The sequence below is a fragment of the Morone saxatilis genome, unplaced genomic scaffold (genome assembly GCF_004916995.1).
Source record: "Morone saxatilis isolate NCDOM2014 unplaced genomic scaffold, NCSU_SB_2.0 Contig1, whole genome shotgun sequence".
NCBI lineage: Eukaryota > Metazoa > Chordata > Actinopteri > Moronidae > Morone > Morone saxatilis.
In genome coordinates, this window is record NW_023339651.1 from 10,341,148 (window position 1) to 10,359,175 (window position 18,028).

The following is an 18,028-nucleotide window of genomic DNA, read 5'->3' on the forward strand; positions in this document are numbered from 1 at the left end:
TTTACAAACGGCACCCCATAGTTGTATGCGTGTGACTGATTGCTTTAAAGTATCGCAACTGCTGTTTCCAAGGTCAATTATGAACTTGTTTGTAAGATTCAGTGGCATCTAGTAGCAAAGTTGCAGATTGCAACCATTTAAATACAGCTCAGCCATCCGAGTGGCTGTGAAACAAGGCACGGAAGGACACTAAAACTTTGACTGTACACTGTGAGACAGAATTGCCCATGTCATTGCAATTACAGAGAGTAATTAACAATTAACAGATGCTGGTAAAAATTAAGGGACTTTCAAAATCACCATTTATCTTGGTAAAACTATCACTGACCACCAGATATTGTCTACCCAAAAGTAATTTACAAGCCTGAGTTAATCTCATCCGTAAGTGCTCAACACTCTGGGAGCCATTCTTGCTTCCAGTAAGCTACAGTACCTCCCCTCTGCCTTGTCAGTAATAGCTCATATGCGGTTATTTTATAGGACATGTGGAAGCTAATATTTATGGGCGTCACAAGGTAAATGAAAAGTTTGGTTGACATGATCACATCCCCATCCCCTCTCTCCTCCTTGAACCTCTTTTCCCTCCCCCTTGCACTCAAACTATCCTCCATTTTTCTTCACGCTAATTAACAGGCAGGATGGTGATTAGTCATAAGGCAGCACTCCCCACCCCTCCGTCATCCTAGAGACTCAGAGGTGTGTTTTCTCTGCGACTGGAACATGTGTTAAAAGCAGCTGGGTAGTCACAGACAGCTCTGGAGCAGTGGGGGAAAACATGCTCCGAGTCTATAGCTGCTGTGGCTGCAGGATATAAACACACACACTTGAGAAAGCTGTCATATGTGCCCCAATCCGCACATCTGGGTTCTCTTTAAGACATTCCCCCATTTTTGAAACACAACCAACACACACATACAGTACATAAATGCAAGCTCCCATTGCCCTCATTGGAGATCCACACCCAAACACATCCTCAAAGCGCCATTATCTCACATTGTTTGTCATCCATTCAAGCATTCAACGCCATGTTCACACAAACACATTTACAAAGCATTGTTTGCATCTCATTGAGGGGTGGTTTAGCCCGTTTCACAGTACTAAAAAGATGGTGGGAGGGGAGAGATGGAGATGCAGACAAACAGAAAGCAAGCCCAGACGTAAACAGATAGCCAGACAGGCGTTCTGCCTTTGGGTTTGTGATTCAGAATACTAACTAGGATTCTCAGCTCACACCCAGGGATGGAAGGTGTGATGTAGGGCAGAGCTAAGCGACGGGGGGGGGGATTTACCCTTGAAATCTGAGTGGTCGCCTCCGGTTCCTCCCTGAGTTTTGCAGTGCACGATTGGCTGTTTGACTCCGATTGGCATGCTGACAAAAAAGGGACAGTGTTTGTGTTTTTTAGCAAATCAAGGAATCAGCTTTTGACTGAGCACATATGGTACATGAACATGAGTCAAAACTTATGCATTTGACAACTTATTTATCAAAAGATTAACATAGACATTTGATGTAAGATATGTGTCAAAAAAAAAACTCCAGCTTCTCCGGGGATTCTCACATATTTTAAATTCTTCCCACTGTATCCCTGACTTAATTTCTCAAATACAAAAGCAGTTTTGATTTGGTAATTAATCTGATGTCTTTGCATTAGTCATTTGGACTGGTGCTTTACGCATCATATGGCATGTTCTTTTGCATATTCCATTTCACTGTAAAATGTTCGGCCTATTTTAATAGTCCATCTCTACAGTGATTAATGATAACTTTTTAAATGGATATTCTGTTTCATATTATTTCGCTTCTATTTCAAATCACTTAAATCATGTTTCTCGTGCTCTTGCTTGTTTTTTTTTTTTCTGAAGATGCACACTGAGTGCATTATTAACAATGGCCATAATAATCCAACTGATGCCATCCAGCACAGATTTTTTTTATTTTCCTAAATACTGTATTATGCAAATGATAAAATTAAACCAGTCCTGGCTCACAAATGCAGGTCAAGAGCTGGGCACTATTATGCTTGAATACAATGGCTCAATATGGAACTATGTGCAATACAATAACATCATAAGATCTTGTGAAAAAAACAGTGAACCTTCACTTTGAGGTTCACTTTTACTAATGAGAGTTTTCCCCAATTATGTCTAGGAAGCAGCAATAGTCAGACCAAAAATATTTCCTTATTATTCATATCATGGTTTTCGGTCTAAAATATTTGATTGTGTCAGTGTTCAGCCAGAGTATAGTCTATTGGTAGCTCTGTTCTAAAAGGACAACATAACACTACATAATCTTGTGTATGTGCGTGAGATGAGATGAGTGAAAGTTTGGAGAATACCATGGGTATTACAATTTTCATTTTTTGAGGGTGATTAAGAGGTTGAAGTCTGACTGTGGGAGAGACAATGACAGGAGAGAATCCAGTTCTTTATCCCCTCCTTTGGTTGCCTGAGCCGAACTCTGTGTGTTTTGCTTATTACTTCGGAAATGAAATGACACAAAGAGTTTGAGGTTTAAGATTTAGAAGGTTTAATTCAAGGGTATTTTTTACACATCAGTTGAACAGTAATGAGTCCCGCTATATAAAGGTGCAGTTAGAGAGTTGTTACTGCCATATAACACAAAATGGCTGTTTCAACAATCACCCCCGCAGCTTGACAGAGGTATTGATCACTATGAACTCGACTGGGATCTCAGAAGCTTTCCAAACTCCCTTTCTAGCACACCCATCATTTAAAATGTTTTGTACATGTTTAACTTTTAAATACAATGGATCAAATGGCTATTTGTAATTGGATGTGAAAGGGAAAGAGAAGAACTAACAGAGAATAACCTCCAGATTCTGCAGTGTACTTCAATTGTTCTGAGATTTATGGCCTCTTTCAGCTCATTGTTTTGCTTTTCTGGCCCACAACTTTACTGTTTTGGTTCACTCTCCGCTCTCATTAACGCCAAGACAGACAGAGTTAGCGACTTGCTGATGAACTAAGTGAAGCATTTAACAGTTACAAAGCTAGATATTTTTGGCTCATGTAGAGTCAAAACAGTGAATATTGGACTCCAGGTCGCTAGAAACAGGACTCCAAATGAATGCTAATGTTTCTCTGTGTCTGCTTGATGTATAAATAGTCAACTATTTTCTAACAAGTTTGGTACATCAGCTTTAAAGATGATAATGCCAGTGTTGTGTCACTGATGGTTTACTATCTCCAAGTGCAGGTTAAAAGCTTCCCTGTGGAATGATTTGTGAATCTTGTGCTAAGAGGTGGTCTCTGTTGGTGGAAGTGCAATCTCATGCTGAAACAAGTACTGAAATTGCACTGTGCTACCTAATCTACACGACACAACCTTACCTGTGCCACTCAAAGTACCGTGGCAGAATCATTTGCCTTTGGAGACACAAAACCAAACAGGCTCAAACTGAAAGAATTAACCCCCACTGAAAATGCAGATGCAGCCGCATTAGCATCAGCTTTGAGCCAGCATGAAATCAGAGGACCATGTATTGTATTTTATTTTCATCTAATGTGCAGTTCCATGCTGCATTATTGAGAAAACAGGAGGGATAAGAAACTGCTCATATTGAGACACGCTGAACAAATGGAGCACAAACTGCAGCTTGAGATATAAAAACAAAGAAAGATGACAATCCATCACAGTTTTCACTCTTATGCCAGCCTTAACTAACAACTTGTGATCTCCACTGCTGCTCAGTTTGTTTTACATAGCTCAGTTGTTGTTGGATGTGTTGGGGGTTTTTTTTTCTTCAGGCTAGCAGTTCAAGCCGAGCTGAGTAAGACTGAATGGTCCACTTCTGCCTTTCACTCATACAATACATTATACTAGACATTGGATTGGTGACACTGGTGGAAATGTGGTGGACAGATATTGATGGATAAAGTGCAAGCGTAAACCCCCCGTATATGTCATCGACTGATGGAACAGAGAAAATATAGACAACTCTGACATATCGCTCACTCATGTACAAGTTTATGTTGAAACAGACACATCAAAGCAAATCCCCCAATTGTTTCCCCTAAGCCATGAAAGAGCGGAGGGATGGATCAGCCCACTGAATGTGCTCACAGTATGGCCACTATTGAAAATGGGAATAAAAAATGCCTAACTCCTCTTTGAGACAAAAACTATTGAAGATTGTGCCAAGCTGACTTTATACATGTCCTGGATTTTTGGGAAACTATTTTTGTAAAATATTCTACAAGTATGTTTTTTAAGTCAGGATTAGAGGATTGGTAAAAATGCCCAAGAATTATACATGTGTCACATGTAGAATGACAATTTTTTCTATTAAAGGGTATATAACATAACATACAAAGCCAGACTTCAGATGTCATCATTTCAGTGGATATATGTCTGACAGTTGCCAAGGGATCTGCAGGCTTTAAGAGTGGAGGGATATTTATTTGACGATGATGGCAAATATCTGGACTGTGCCAGGACTTTGTTTATATGAGTGTTCCCAGCATGGCAGCTTCCATTCTACTGTAGATCTTGTGTTGCCTGCATCAAGCCAAGTACTCACCCATCCCAGTTCCCCATTTCTTCCATTGGGACCTGGCATTCCTGTCAGTCATGTGCTATCAGTGTGGCTGCAGGCGCTGCTTAGGCCTGCCCAACTATCTTCCCCTTCCTCTCTTTCTTCTCACCCCGCCCCTCTCGACGGCTTCTGTGTATCTCCTTCCACCACCTCAGTCCTCAGTGAGCACTTCGTTTTACCGTCCATCCAGTTTTTCTTTCTAGGTTTCCTGCACTCAACTTCCCTTATCTGAACGTCTCTTCAGCTGATAGTTCATGCTGTACTTTGGTACTTCTTGCTTGGTTTGTCTCACTTTTAATCTCTAATGTTGTCTCTCTTTTTTTTTCTCCCTCTCCCAGGTGTAAGGAGGGTTACCATGGACTACGCTGTGACCAGTTTGTACCCAAGACAGATGCTATCTTGTCAGACCCAAGTACGCTCTCTTTTCTATGTTTTTATCCTACAGTGTAAGTGTATTGATCTGCGACATGAAACCAAATTCATAACAATCATCCTTACATTCATTTTTGCAGAACAAGTGTATGTACTCCTCTGGGTCCTGAGTATAAAAACTAGTTCCTGGGTAACCCTCGGGGGCTAGGGGTTAAAGCACCAACAATCTCAATATCCCTGCTTTGAGTCCAACTGGAGACCAGTTGGAGTTGAATGTCTCTTCCTATCCCTTTCTTGCCTCATTTCCTCTCATCATTTGCAGTAGACTCATTTATAAAGAAAAAAAACTAATTTTTATAATCCAAAACTGACTCTTGCATTTTTAGTGCAGAATATAAAGAACGTATATACTGCCTAAGATTAAAAAAGTGTTATTTTTCCAGCCACTTGTGCATTGGTGATGTAGAAAGTTAAAAACAAAAACAATGACAGCTAAAGTATAAAGTCTAAGAGATAATTTTACAATGCACACAGATTGAACACTGCTTTAGGTTTAAAATGTCCATTTTGTGTCATTTTCTTTACTAACATACATTGATTGGTCATACATTGATTAATAGTGTCATAATGTGGAGAGTTTCATTTGAATATGAATGCGGCAATTATTAGAGCAATAAAATACATTATTAAGTTATTAGACCCAAAATGTGTATCATGAGATGTATTTCTTCATTGGATTACATAGTCACAGTGCTACCATGCAGATATCAGAATTAAACCTTGTGCATAAAACCTCCTGCATCTTTTATTATGGTCTTTAATCATGCTTTGCTTTAGTTTAGCTAAAAGGAAGGAAAGTCTTCAGTTTCCTATTGTTCATGAAAAACAATTCCCCTGGAGTCTTTGAATCCCCATGACAGCTGTGTAGTGTAGTTAAAAAATAAAGTAAAAGTCAGAGGTACAAGGAAGAGAAATTGGAGGCCCCAAGCCTTTCCCAAGAGACTGCAGCTTTACAAATTCACACTGTTTTATGGAGTGACTTGGCTCCTCTGCACCGAGAGTCACAGAGAGAACTTAACTCCTATTGCCTTCTGTTTGATGCCACCAGGCCCGCCGAGAGTCCATTAATGGGGTCACAAGCCAGTGTCACGAAGCATGTTTCATACTCCCTCGTGGCACCCAGTTTTCACAATAGGATTTATTTTATCTTCTATAGGCAGACATCAATTTTCCCGTGTGTCTAGATCGGGAGATTTTTCTGTTGTTCTCTGAGATAAGCTGAATCTTATTGTGTTTTGCACAAAATTGACACCAGCAGAAACAAAAACAGTAGATTGCAACACATTTACAGTACATTTCATTTATTAAAAATGTATAAGACAATACGCCTCATAAGGGCAAAATAGAAAAGATAGTTTAATGTGTTATATGCATTTTTTATGTGTTATTTTATGTTTTTATGCCTCTACAAATCTGCAGTAAAATATATTCTATTTTGTTTTTATTTACAAATTTTAAATCTTTATTTCCTGCAGTATATGAGCTTACTGAAAGCCCTTCAACAAAATGCTTCTTCTTCTTCTAAGATCACTATGAATAACTAATTTCCAAATGTAGCAGAATTGAGGCAGAAAATTTAAATGGATGGATTTTTTCAGTGGATTAAACATACAATATACCTTTCAGATGACTGGGGGCATACGTCTTTTACTGTCACTAAAGAAAGGCCTGTAACAGTTTGATCAGCACGTGGAAAACACAATATTTCTGAGTAGGAAGAGTAACATCTCCTGAGCTACAAAACTATATTTGCACTGTTACTGGTCTTGCTACTGCTGATGTGTTGTTGTTTAAGGCAGCGATTCCCAACCTGTTCATCTGTGTGACCCTTTAAAACGAAACTATATCTATTATCAGCCCACCCATCACAGGTAGCATAGTATGTCTACAGGGTGTAAACAATGAGCTAGAGTCATTTTCCTTCACAGATTGATTTATTTGAATAATTTCGAATAACATTAAAGCAAAAAAAAAGCATATATTAACCTGATATAACAAGAGAAAGAGTAAAAAAAAAACAAATTTGGATGTATTTAGAGTCCAAAATAGTTGGTGGGAATAAAGAAATTATTATTATTATTATTTTATTATATTATTATTATTATTATTATTATTATATGTGAAATAACATTTTCACATGTCACAGTTATTACAGAATGTACACAGTATTTCAGTACTATTTTGAGAGAGAGAAAACATGCTGTAGGTGGAAAACTTGCTTGGGTGCTACAGGAAGGTGGATGAGTGTTGGTATGTCATACATATACCATGTACGTCACAGATGTTTCATTAAATTAGGCTCCATAGTGAACTTTTGCGGCCCAGAATCATCTCCGTCCACCCCCGTTGTATACACCACATATACATATAAATATACAGCCGGCACATGAACAATATGATATTATCTAAAGTTCAGCCATGCCAGACCTGTCATGAATATAAAAATCTCATGGAAAGCAAGGATGAACTTTTGTACTTTTATTATGGTAAAATCCAAACACCAATCCTGCGTACATGTCTGCTTTTCACTTCTATTGTGTTCATGTTGTCCTTATTCAGTTCTGTTGTGTCATTGTAGATAGATGGATGAGTAAATGGAATAAAAAATACTAATGATGTCCGTAAAATACATATAATACTAAATATAATATAAATATAATAAATGCTCATTAAAGCATTACAAAATATGTTTCATCCCCAACATATTTTATGAAAAAAGAAAATCATTGACAGCTGTAGTACAAAACTGTGAACCAGTTGTCTTGTTTCGCCCCTCAAAGCATGCACCTGTTCACCACTGAAAACTGTGTTTTGGCCACAATTGTTTAACCACCATAAGAGATAAGTGTACCCTAGAAGATTTGAGAGTTGAATGAAGCCTATTTTGATCTCTGTTGATACAGAGTAATCTAAAATTTACTGAGATTACCAAGGGTTTTGAAGATTATCCTGCTTTCAGAAGCCAAATCATGTAATAACATACACACATACATGCACACACTAACAACAACTACAAGTGGGACGAGTTCCAGTGAAAACCAATTCATCTTGTGTATGTGTGCATATAAGCGACTTTGTGTTTGTTTTTACATGCAGAGTGTAATTCTACATCTTTGTTCATTGAAATAGACAAAAATCACACCCTGGGGTGAGAAAAGTTTCATCTGCAATGCACACTTTTCTCTACTCATCTTGTTTTTTCTTTTTTTTTTACTGAAATCAATCTCTGTGCACGTTACAGTCACAAATCATCCATCGTCCCTCATCCTTTGTCGTGGTATTGACTGGCCGCGAAGCAGCCACTCAAAAGAGCAGTCCCACTTTGTCATACACACGTCTTTACAGAGGTAGAAAGAGAAGCGGAGACTGTCGCACACATCTCAAAAGCCCAGGGACAAAAGGAAAAAGAGGCGCCCTGCCAGGTACTCCAGCTACACTGCTGTGAACTGAGCTTTGCAAATCAGGTAGGGAAGCTGCTGGGATCTTACATATTGGTGCACAGTGGGGAAGTGGTGGGCTCCTCAATTGGATGCATGGGCGTGTAGGAAGGCTGCAATTTAGTTTATACCCGCTAAAGAACCTGAATGACTTTCTCCCTTAACTGTGAAAGAGTTTAGGGCATGCAACTAATGGTGTTCAGTTGAGCCAGTTGCACCTTAGAGACTACAGAGGTGCTGTTTGGGAGAAGATTGATCAGGGGGAAGAGGGAGGTGAGTTGAGGTTTTACCCAGCTGCTTTACAAAGAGGAAGAATTTAATTCTAATTTGAACTATTTATCTCTGGTAGATATTAGGCCTGGAGTAAGTAGCTACACAGGATATTTGGTACAATAACACAGACACACACATTGGCTCCCCAGTTCCCTGCTCACCCATGTGAAGAAGGGGATTAAGGATTTGATTCACTCCTGCCATTGTCTCTCCCACTCGCCAGATTGCTGCCTCTTAATCGGGCAAAAAGCATCTGACATGATGCGCAGGTATACTCCAAGCTTGCTCAAGGCTCCCACAAGACACCGTAAGTGATTCCCCGGGGTGCTCTGAGTTGCCAGTGCGAAGGATTGGGCCGCCTGCACATATTATGATGGTGAATGTCTCCAGACACGGCAATTCCAGAGGATGGGATGTGTATCAGTGTTGTAATGACATCATCTGCACAGGCTGTGACAGTCAGGGTGATTTAGAGTGGAAAAATGTTGGCTGTTGCCATGGGCAATCATAGGGAAAAGCTTAAATGGATAATATAGATCAGGCAACGTCAGTAAGGTGCTGCATTCACTGTAAGTTGTGCCGCAGTGACAGGAAGCGCCTAGTTACACAAGTGTCGACCACACCTTAATCATGCAGGTATACCTCAAAACTCCTCCTGGCAAAAACCATAATGCCCACCAGCCAAAACTGATTGGCTCTGAACTGTTATAATCATTAGTTTCTGAATTGCTGTGAGCCTGACTATGAATCAGTGGGAGCTTATAATAAATGCTGACATTAAATAATCTTCAAGGCTGCAGGAGATAAAACTGTATAAATTATGAACTTACATTGTGTTCAATAAAAACATGGTGGCACCTGATTCCTCTTTGAATACAAACATGAATTAGATAATTGATTAATTTAGGGATTTCAGAACAGCTTTTCGGGGTGTTTTCTCATCTCTCTCTTGTTATCACTGTAATCATGAAAATCCCTTGCCTCATTAAGAATCTGCCAGTCAGTCGTAGAGCAAAGGCTTTGTATAAAAAGTTATTTTAACATTTGCAGGTCGAAATGCTCTTTCTCAAAAAGAAACTTTCTCAACTTGTCATAAGTTTGCTAACTGTATTTCAAATTTGATCATTCACATTAAAAAGACCTATTTCCCCAAATCACCCCCCTTAATAGAGAGAGATAACCCTGTGCAATTATTAGAAAATCCATTCATCCAAATGTTCATTTGTCTTTCGCCTATCTGAATCTCACTCCAGTTCTCTAGGGTGTTTTTATTTTTCCTCAAGCTTATAAACCCACTGACATATTTTCCCATGGTACAATCAAAATGCATCTGGTAACAGATGTTTTTTTTATATATATGTGTGTTAGCCACTTTTTTTTTTTAGAGTGCCCACCACATAATCTGTCAGAAGCTTGGCAAGCCGCATTCTATTACTAGAATAAAACTCAGACCACCTCTGTCAGAAAAGCAATTACTAGTGAGGGTTTCATTTTAATTTAAATGAGATTACATTACAGTGACATGAAAAAGGGGCACTGTCAGGATGGAAAGAACACGAGTGCTCCTTTTTATCTGTTTCCCCAGCACTGGGATTGGGGGGAAAGACTTAACTGCATGAAGAAAGACTGTGTGTGTGAGCGAGAGAGGGTGTATGTCAAAGTTTGTGTGCAAGAGACAAAGACATACAGACAAGAATGTAACATTCCGGAATGTCTATGGGTGCGCCATCTTAAAGAGACCAGCTTGTGAATATTGAAAAGCTATGCTTGGAGACAGAGGAGTACAATTACTGCAATGCCTCAGGCTCAAATCAATATAAAAGGCCTGTGCAGAGCAACGTCAGTGACAAAGCTATATGATATGTCATTTCCAACTTTTATTTTCATGATCCTTCCTCTAATCCTCTCAGCCCCATATCTTTGTTGTTTTCTTTTTTAATTCAAAGCCACTGTGGGCTGTGCGAATTCAAAGTGTTCAGAAAAGTATACCAAGCATCTAGGGCTGGCTGGCTCATTACCTGCTGCACAAGGGAGAGCCATGTCAGAGAAAGCCATCAAACCCATCTTTATGGTCTAGCTGCAGCATCTGTGTCTCCCTAAGGTGAATTCTGAGTAAAATAGAGTCACATCATGTTGTAACTATTGTATCCTTCTCTCTCCCTCTCTCTGTCTCTTTCTGTGTGCCCCTTCGCTTCATTTTTCTCATGCTACCCGGTCTTGAATGGAACAGCGGATGAACTTGGGATCGAGTTCATGGGTAAGACAACTTTTCATTGACTGCATGAGTAGTGATCTTTCATGTCTCTTACGTGTGTGAAACGCCACATACAAAACACACAATCCACCACAACAAGGCCACTCACCTTGGAAAATTAATGCGGGCCAGTCGCCATGGAAACACCGTGGTGGTGAATTAGGTGTATTCTGTCTGCATGAAGAACAGTACGAGTGATGTAATGAGAATAGAGCAATAAAGACAGACAGTTCATGCATGAATATGTGTCTACTTGCCAGCCAAATGTATGTACAGTCAGTTTAGCAGCAATTTCTGAAAATGTCACATTATGTAAGGTGTAAACAAAATGTTTGTTTCTGTTTTGAATTACATGTACTTCATTTGGATTTACCAAAGAATTCATTTAAAAGCCCATACAAATGCATAAAGTCTACCAGTGCAATAAGAGGCAATGAAAATACAATATAAACCTCTTTGGAATTCCATAGATATTACTTTAGGTACCCTTTCTCCTTCCAGGTGGTTAACAAATCTTTAAAAACCAAATTATCTAGGCCGCTTTCTTTAATAATGACACACTGTTCTTTGTCCAGAGGGAATATACAATCTTACCCCCCACACACACACAGATTCAACCACACTCATGATGTTTTTCATTTTCTCTCTGCCGTCTTCTCCTTGCTCTCTGGCTCCCTTTTGTGCATACATAAAAACCAACATTGCATGCTGTGAAGTTTTCCATTAACATGGCTTCACACACTGCCATCACGTCACACATTTGCTCCAGGAAATAGAAGGGAAGGAAGGAGAAGATGTACTGAAAGAGAAGCCCGCCCTGCACACAAACATTCCTCAGTTCAGTGATTTTAATCTGGGGACTAAATTAGTTCGGAATGCTACTGCAGGTGGGCGGATGCTTTAGAGAAAATGAAAACAGGATTGATCGATTGATAGCCGGACATATGACAGACAGACGCACGGATAGTTTTTTTGGGGGGGATCTGAGGTAAGCACTGTGCATCCTCACTTGCTTGTTCATTGTGTTCCATTATGACTTCCTCTTCTGGCTTAGCAATGAATCTTTTGATAGTTGTTATATAAGTCCAATATGTGACAGTCTGAGTCTGAGACAGTCAGTCAGGATGCAACAAAGCTCTGTTTGAAGTGGGATTGAGTGCTCTAAATATGATTTTGTTTTTTGATATTTTTGCATTCTTCCAGAAGCTGAAGCTCTGTGTCTCTAGTTTGCCTGATATATTTCAGGCCGAATACTCCATTTTGTCATGGATACTTTACCATGGTGTTCATTGTAGCATTTCTTTCTGTCATCTGTAGAATGGTTGCTATGGCATAGCCGGCCATATGGGATAGTGTTGTCCTTGTGTCAATATGACATGGCTAAGCCAGTGTAGCTGAGGCTGTTCAGTTTGTCCCATTTCCGCAACGCTCTTGCATCTAATTTCGAGAATGCCTTGTAGGCATCAGGCATGAAAGGCCTATAATGGTGTTATGTACAGACTCCATGTTGGTTTTTCCTTGCAGCCATTCAGCAGAGCTTTGTAGACAGCTGTTTTTATGTTCAGATTTTGGAAAAGCCTATTTCATCTATCCAAAAGAGGCAGAGGCTTGTCTCAGGTGGTGCTCCACATGAGTACTGATGAATAGCAGGCAAAGGAAGATATCTCCTATATATTTCTAAGATGCATCTGACAGAGAGGTCATTTCACTGATGGTAAAGGCCAGAGGGTTGACAAGGCCATAGATATATAGACGTGACACATTACTTCTGCTTTAGAGAGATATTGGCTACTATGTTGGTGACAAATTACTAGGTTAGTCAAGAATCTGTGAGTCAAGAACTTGCTGACACCTCAAACTCTCAGAAGTATTAAAATACCAGTATCAATTATGTGATAGGTGCTACTATGCTCAATAGAGCCTGACATATAAGTTTCAGTCAGTACTGATATTATTATAGCTATTATATCACCATATATGTTGGCAGATACATTTCACTATACTATAATGCAGCAGAAAATGATAAGCTGCATTCATATTTATTCTTTTTTACTTTAATTTCTCCTAATTTCTCCCAAAAAAGTTTGTATCTTTAGATGACGATATAGATTATGATTCCTATAAGGTTAACAGTATGAAATTTACTTATATGTTATTTTTAAATTTTCTTTATCCAAGACACAATGTTTGTTATATATGTGTGAATAAAACACAAATCTATGTGCATATATTGAGATATTATCCAATTGTTATTAACCTCAAATATCAGTATTGGTGATGTTGCTGACAATAATGAATATTAGCCTGAACTAGTAAAGTAAAGCAAAAAATCTAACCAAAATCATCCACACAGTATTAAATATTGCAATAGTGTGTCACAGCTGGCCACCCCCGCAGCCTTTCTTTGGATTGACTCTATTTTAATTCAGATCCATCCTGCCTCCTTTTCACAGGAACTGAGAGGGCAGTTTGGACCTCTGATGTGTGTGTGTCAGTATATATATATATCTATCTATATATATAGATAGATATATATATACTGTATATATATCCACACCCATGCCAGAAGCATTCTAATATTAAAAAGGTTTCCCCCAGTTTGAACTACACCATACTATGCCATAAATGTGTTGATGCAGCACTGATGTAATGCAGAGGAAGAACAATGAAAAAAAAGAAAAGAAAACATGGTACAAATGGACTGCTTGGTTGCACTCCGGTGTATGCCTTGAACACAGGAAGCCCTCCAACAGTCCCCGTGCCCTTAAAACAAGAGTTAGAGGAAGTTGATAAACCTGGGCAGACAAGCACGGATGAAGAAGACCTCCCAGGACAGTTCTCCGTTGACAGCATCAAAAGTCACAGACAAGCCCTCAAAGGTCATGAACAGGTTGCTCTGATGGTTTTTTTTTTGCACTTTACCCTGCAGTTGTCAAGGTGGCAAGAACAGACACGGGGGAATTTATTGTTTTTTGAGTGATTGAGTAATGTCACACGAGGTTGTGTTCAAGGTCATGAATGCGAGTTGGTCAGAGGAGTCTCTCCGCAGCGGATGCCAGTGGATAAGTTACATACCAGTTTGCAGGTTTTCAATTGTGCTCATTTTGTCCACAAGACAATTCGTCGTGATTTTGATAACCCCATGCATGCACCGTCGTCACCCCGCAAGCCATGCACTGTGGTAAGTAGTGCAGCTCCACAATCCAGCTGACAGTCAGACAGATATCTGCTGGGATCAACTGCTACTTGTCCCAGCTGCTTTTGACCTTAAGCCTCCACTGCTGATGTGCAGGAGTCTGACAAGAAGCTCCGGGAGCATTCATTTGCTGCTAATTCCCTGTCGCCATCAGTCTCTGAATGCTTACACACATGCACTACGTGTACGCACACACTTGGTGTGGCCCATGCTGTGCAGAGTCCATTGGTGTTGCCTGCTGGGTTTGTCTGAACGAAATGATTATCACACTTCAGTTAGCACATGTCACTGAGCCCTGCCTGAGTCTGCCATTTCCCTATCCCATGCTCAAACACTGACATTCACTGACAGCAGCATTGGTCGCTTTATGCTAATGCAGATTGTGGGTGGATGTCTGCGTATGGCTATGTGTGTAAGTCCATCCACCGTTTGTGCGAGTTCTGTATGTTAATTCATGATACGTTTTTTCCTCTCCATGCTCAATCACAGCCACAATCCCATATCCGTTGTGTCACAGTAGAAATTCAATGGCCTGAACTGTATTTTCTCCTCCGCAGAGAGTGGTGACACCTACCAGAGGCAGGTGCTGTCCATCTTCAGCATTGCCTCAGGGATCTGTCTTCTTGGAGTGGCATGTATGGCTCTCTACCGCCGCAACAAGTGAGTGATGCCAGCCAGCACCACATTAGTAGAGTATGCCCCCGGCTGTGTAGAAAGAGCACTTTACTATCATGGCATGGAGCCCAATGAAATTCTAAGTGTGAGTCAACTAGAGGATGTTTTAGCAGGGCATCAAATCTGAATTGTGTAGGATGCATTTGGGACAGATAGTCATGTAAGATTTATTTGTAGAGTGGTTTTAGCATGCAGGTATGTCACCAAATGCTTCACACGAAACAAAATATACAGATAAGGCAAGAGTAAGTTCAAAAACATTAGACCCTAAGCATGCATGTACATGTGTGTGACTGGATAAGACGGTACCAGGCTGCACGAACGCAGCCCGCCAAAGTCAATTACTTCAATTACTTACTTACTGCGCGGAATAAAAAAGAAAAGGAATGTAGACAAAGAAAAATAATGCAGGGTGCAGGGTGTAATGTAGGTTGTGTTGATTGAATTGGTCTTGATAAACAAAAATAGGTTTTATTTTCAGTGCTTTAGTGCTCTAAATAGTGCAGTGTCAATCAGTGTGACCAAAGAGTCCTAGCTCAACGGTAGAATTCATTTACCGCAAATTATCCGAACCCAGAGTCCTTGTTACATTGAACCTCTTTTGCCCAAATGTTGTTTGGCAGTGTAACTTAGATAGATCGCTTCTCCTGCTGATAACTGAAATTACATTTGTATCAGTACTTCACAGAGAAGATTTACCACGGGCAAAGTTGCATTCTTGATAGTGTTTGAACACTATAGAGGAGTTGTAGATAAGAGAGGTACATTTTTAAAGACCCAGAGAAATAAAAATCAAAGCCTAGTTAATATGTGGTTGAAATTTTAGTAATTAGGCAGGATATGGAAGCCAAATATGTACCAGCATTGCTGATTATCATGGATTGGACTATGAAATTAACTTTATCCAGTAATAAATACAGTATGATGTAGTGAGCTATATAATAATTGAGCATGCCTGAAGCCAATTAATATATTGTTACATGCTGTTCTTTTAGTAATTTTTTTTTTCTTAGCACCAGGTTTTATCAGTAAGTTGTAGTTCATTTTGTTTTTCTTTTTAACCACTTTAGTCATATACTTCTTAAATTTTAACTTTGTCCTTTACTCAGGAAACATTTAATAGACCTCAGCTGCAGAGAGAATTTAGCAACCTAGTATTTAAAAATGAACATTTAATGGTGAATTAAACATTTAATCCAAAAGTCTTAAGCATCAATTAATTTTTAATCCAATCAAAGTTTAATCCAAACTGAAGGAACACTCTCATATTTTATATTTAGCATAGCTAAAAGATGCCATTTTACTTTTCTTTATCATATTAACATACATTTGTTCTTAAGAGCTTTTTTATGGTAAAGATTGGAACAGATTGGAAGCAATGATATTCCATAGGTGAAAAACATTAAAGCAATTTATGAAGCAGGAAAACTGGAAGGTCTGCTTGCGCATGAATAAACCAACCCCTACCCAACAGTCAGTGTGACATATTCCTTTCACAGTCTTCGATTATACACACAGCACATTATCTATACATTAAAACATTTTACCAACCAGAACATTTTCCCTCATAGTCTCCATCTGTAAAGTAAGGATCCAAACTCTGGAGGTTTTTTTTGGAAAATCTTTCTTTCTTTTCCCAGAATATTATCACAAAGGCATGTAATGGACGTTTCACGGCACATTGCCTTGATTAAATTTTCACTTGTGCAAGACATCCTCTCTCCTAATGCTATTGTTGTAGCTGGTTTGAGTGTTATTTCACCTCCATCAAACCTTCAGTTACAGCTTTAGAAAAAATTCCCACATTTGAGTTGCAAATTGACTAGTGCTCATTTTGTCACTTTGACCTTTCAAGGCGCTCATACATTTACAACGTTTGACTAATGTTGTCAGATCTCATGAACTAATCAAATATCCATAACTGTCTTTTCTTTGTGAGGTAATAAAAAATAGTATATTTGCTCATTGTCACATTTCCAATATACACGCCTGTCTGCAATAGGTAGTTGTAAAGGGAAAGCCTTCCAGAGAGAGGTGACAGAGCTTATGTGTGATGTATGTGCCTGCTTTTTAGACACAAACAGTAAAGTGTGTGTCAGAAATAAAGGGTAACGGGTCAATAAATATGATCACCTACCTTGCTGTTACATGAATGTATAAAGAGCTGGCCAAGTGGGTCATAGAAATCAATGACTGAACTAAAAACTATTATCAGAGTGTGTTATCATTAGTGAGAATGGAGGAAATACCCTGATCACAGCAAACAGCAAATAGAGCCAGGCACTTTATAGTGAAGTATACCACCATGGTCATCTTTCTCTCTCATCAAGATATTTTATTTTTTTTTTTTTTAAATTACAGTCTGTATTGTGAGCAAACCATCTCTCATTCTGGATTATCCTCTTTATTAGTCGTAATATTACATTTCCTCTCTTTCTCACTGCACCTGCTTTCCTCCACAGAAGACACAGGGAAAAACTCCAGGCTCATTTCTCTGACAGCCGCAGCCTGAGGGACTGCAGTGTCAACGCCTCTGGCCTTATGTCCAAATCTACTCCCAGGCTTCAATACAGCCTTCAACTCCAAAAGGTAAGTCCTAAAAACCTATTATTGATTTATTTCCAGTCATACTTTTATCATCATTATGATAAATTCCATTTTAATATGTATAGTATTTCTCTACAAAACAGAGTGCTCGACAGGATGATGTATGATGTATCTTAATAATCTCTCTAGTGGCTGAAGCTTTTTGTTCACACTCATATCTGATTTGGGCTGAGAGACAGTGCGGAGTTACAGTTTAAAATAAATGCATCATGTGCTATAGAGGAAAAATCTGCTTGTCATGTTCACAGTGACAGATTCCTGTGACAAACTACAGATTGGAAATTCTAATCTGTGGTGTGTCACAGACCCTGAACTCACCATGCAAGCACAGCAACAATACTGTACAGTAGGCAAATAATGCCAAAACTGTATGTTACTGGTGCATTCACTTGCTGATCTTAAATTTTTGTTTTTTGCAAATGGAACTGCCTTCTAGTGGCTTTTTCTTTTTTGCATTTTTGGGGCAGAGATTTCCATTTTCAGCATGATGGAGAAGTTTATGCAAAATGGAACACTTAGAATAGAAAAGAAAAGCAAAGCTATGTGATTAAATTATTGATTAACGAGGATACGGCACAAGCCAAAAGAGAAAAAA

The 18,028-nt window shown here is 39.1% G+C and overlaps 1 protein-coding gene across 1 annotated transcript in view; it reads left to right on the forward strand.

The window, feature by feature from the left end:
* The window catches only part of nrg3b (neuregulin 3b), a 173,093-nt gene that overhangs the window by 141,365 nt on the left and 13,700 nt on the right, over positions 1-18,028 (forward strand). Inside the window, exons 3-6 of the mRNA XM_035666840.1 lie at positions 4,898-4,971; positions 10,932-10,958; positions 14,709-14,811; positions 17,289-17,415. Of these exons, the coding sequence (XP_035522733.1) occupies positions 4,898-4,971; positions 10,932-10,958; positions 14,709-14,811; positions 17,289-17,415 (331 nt within the window). The remainder of the gene's footprint in view (positions 1-4,897; positions 4,972-10,931; positions 10,959-14,708; positions 14,812-17,288; positions 17,416-18,028) is intronic.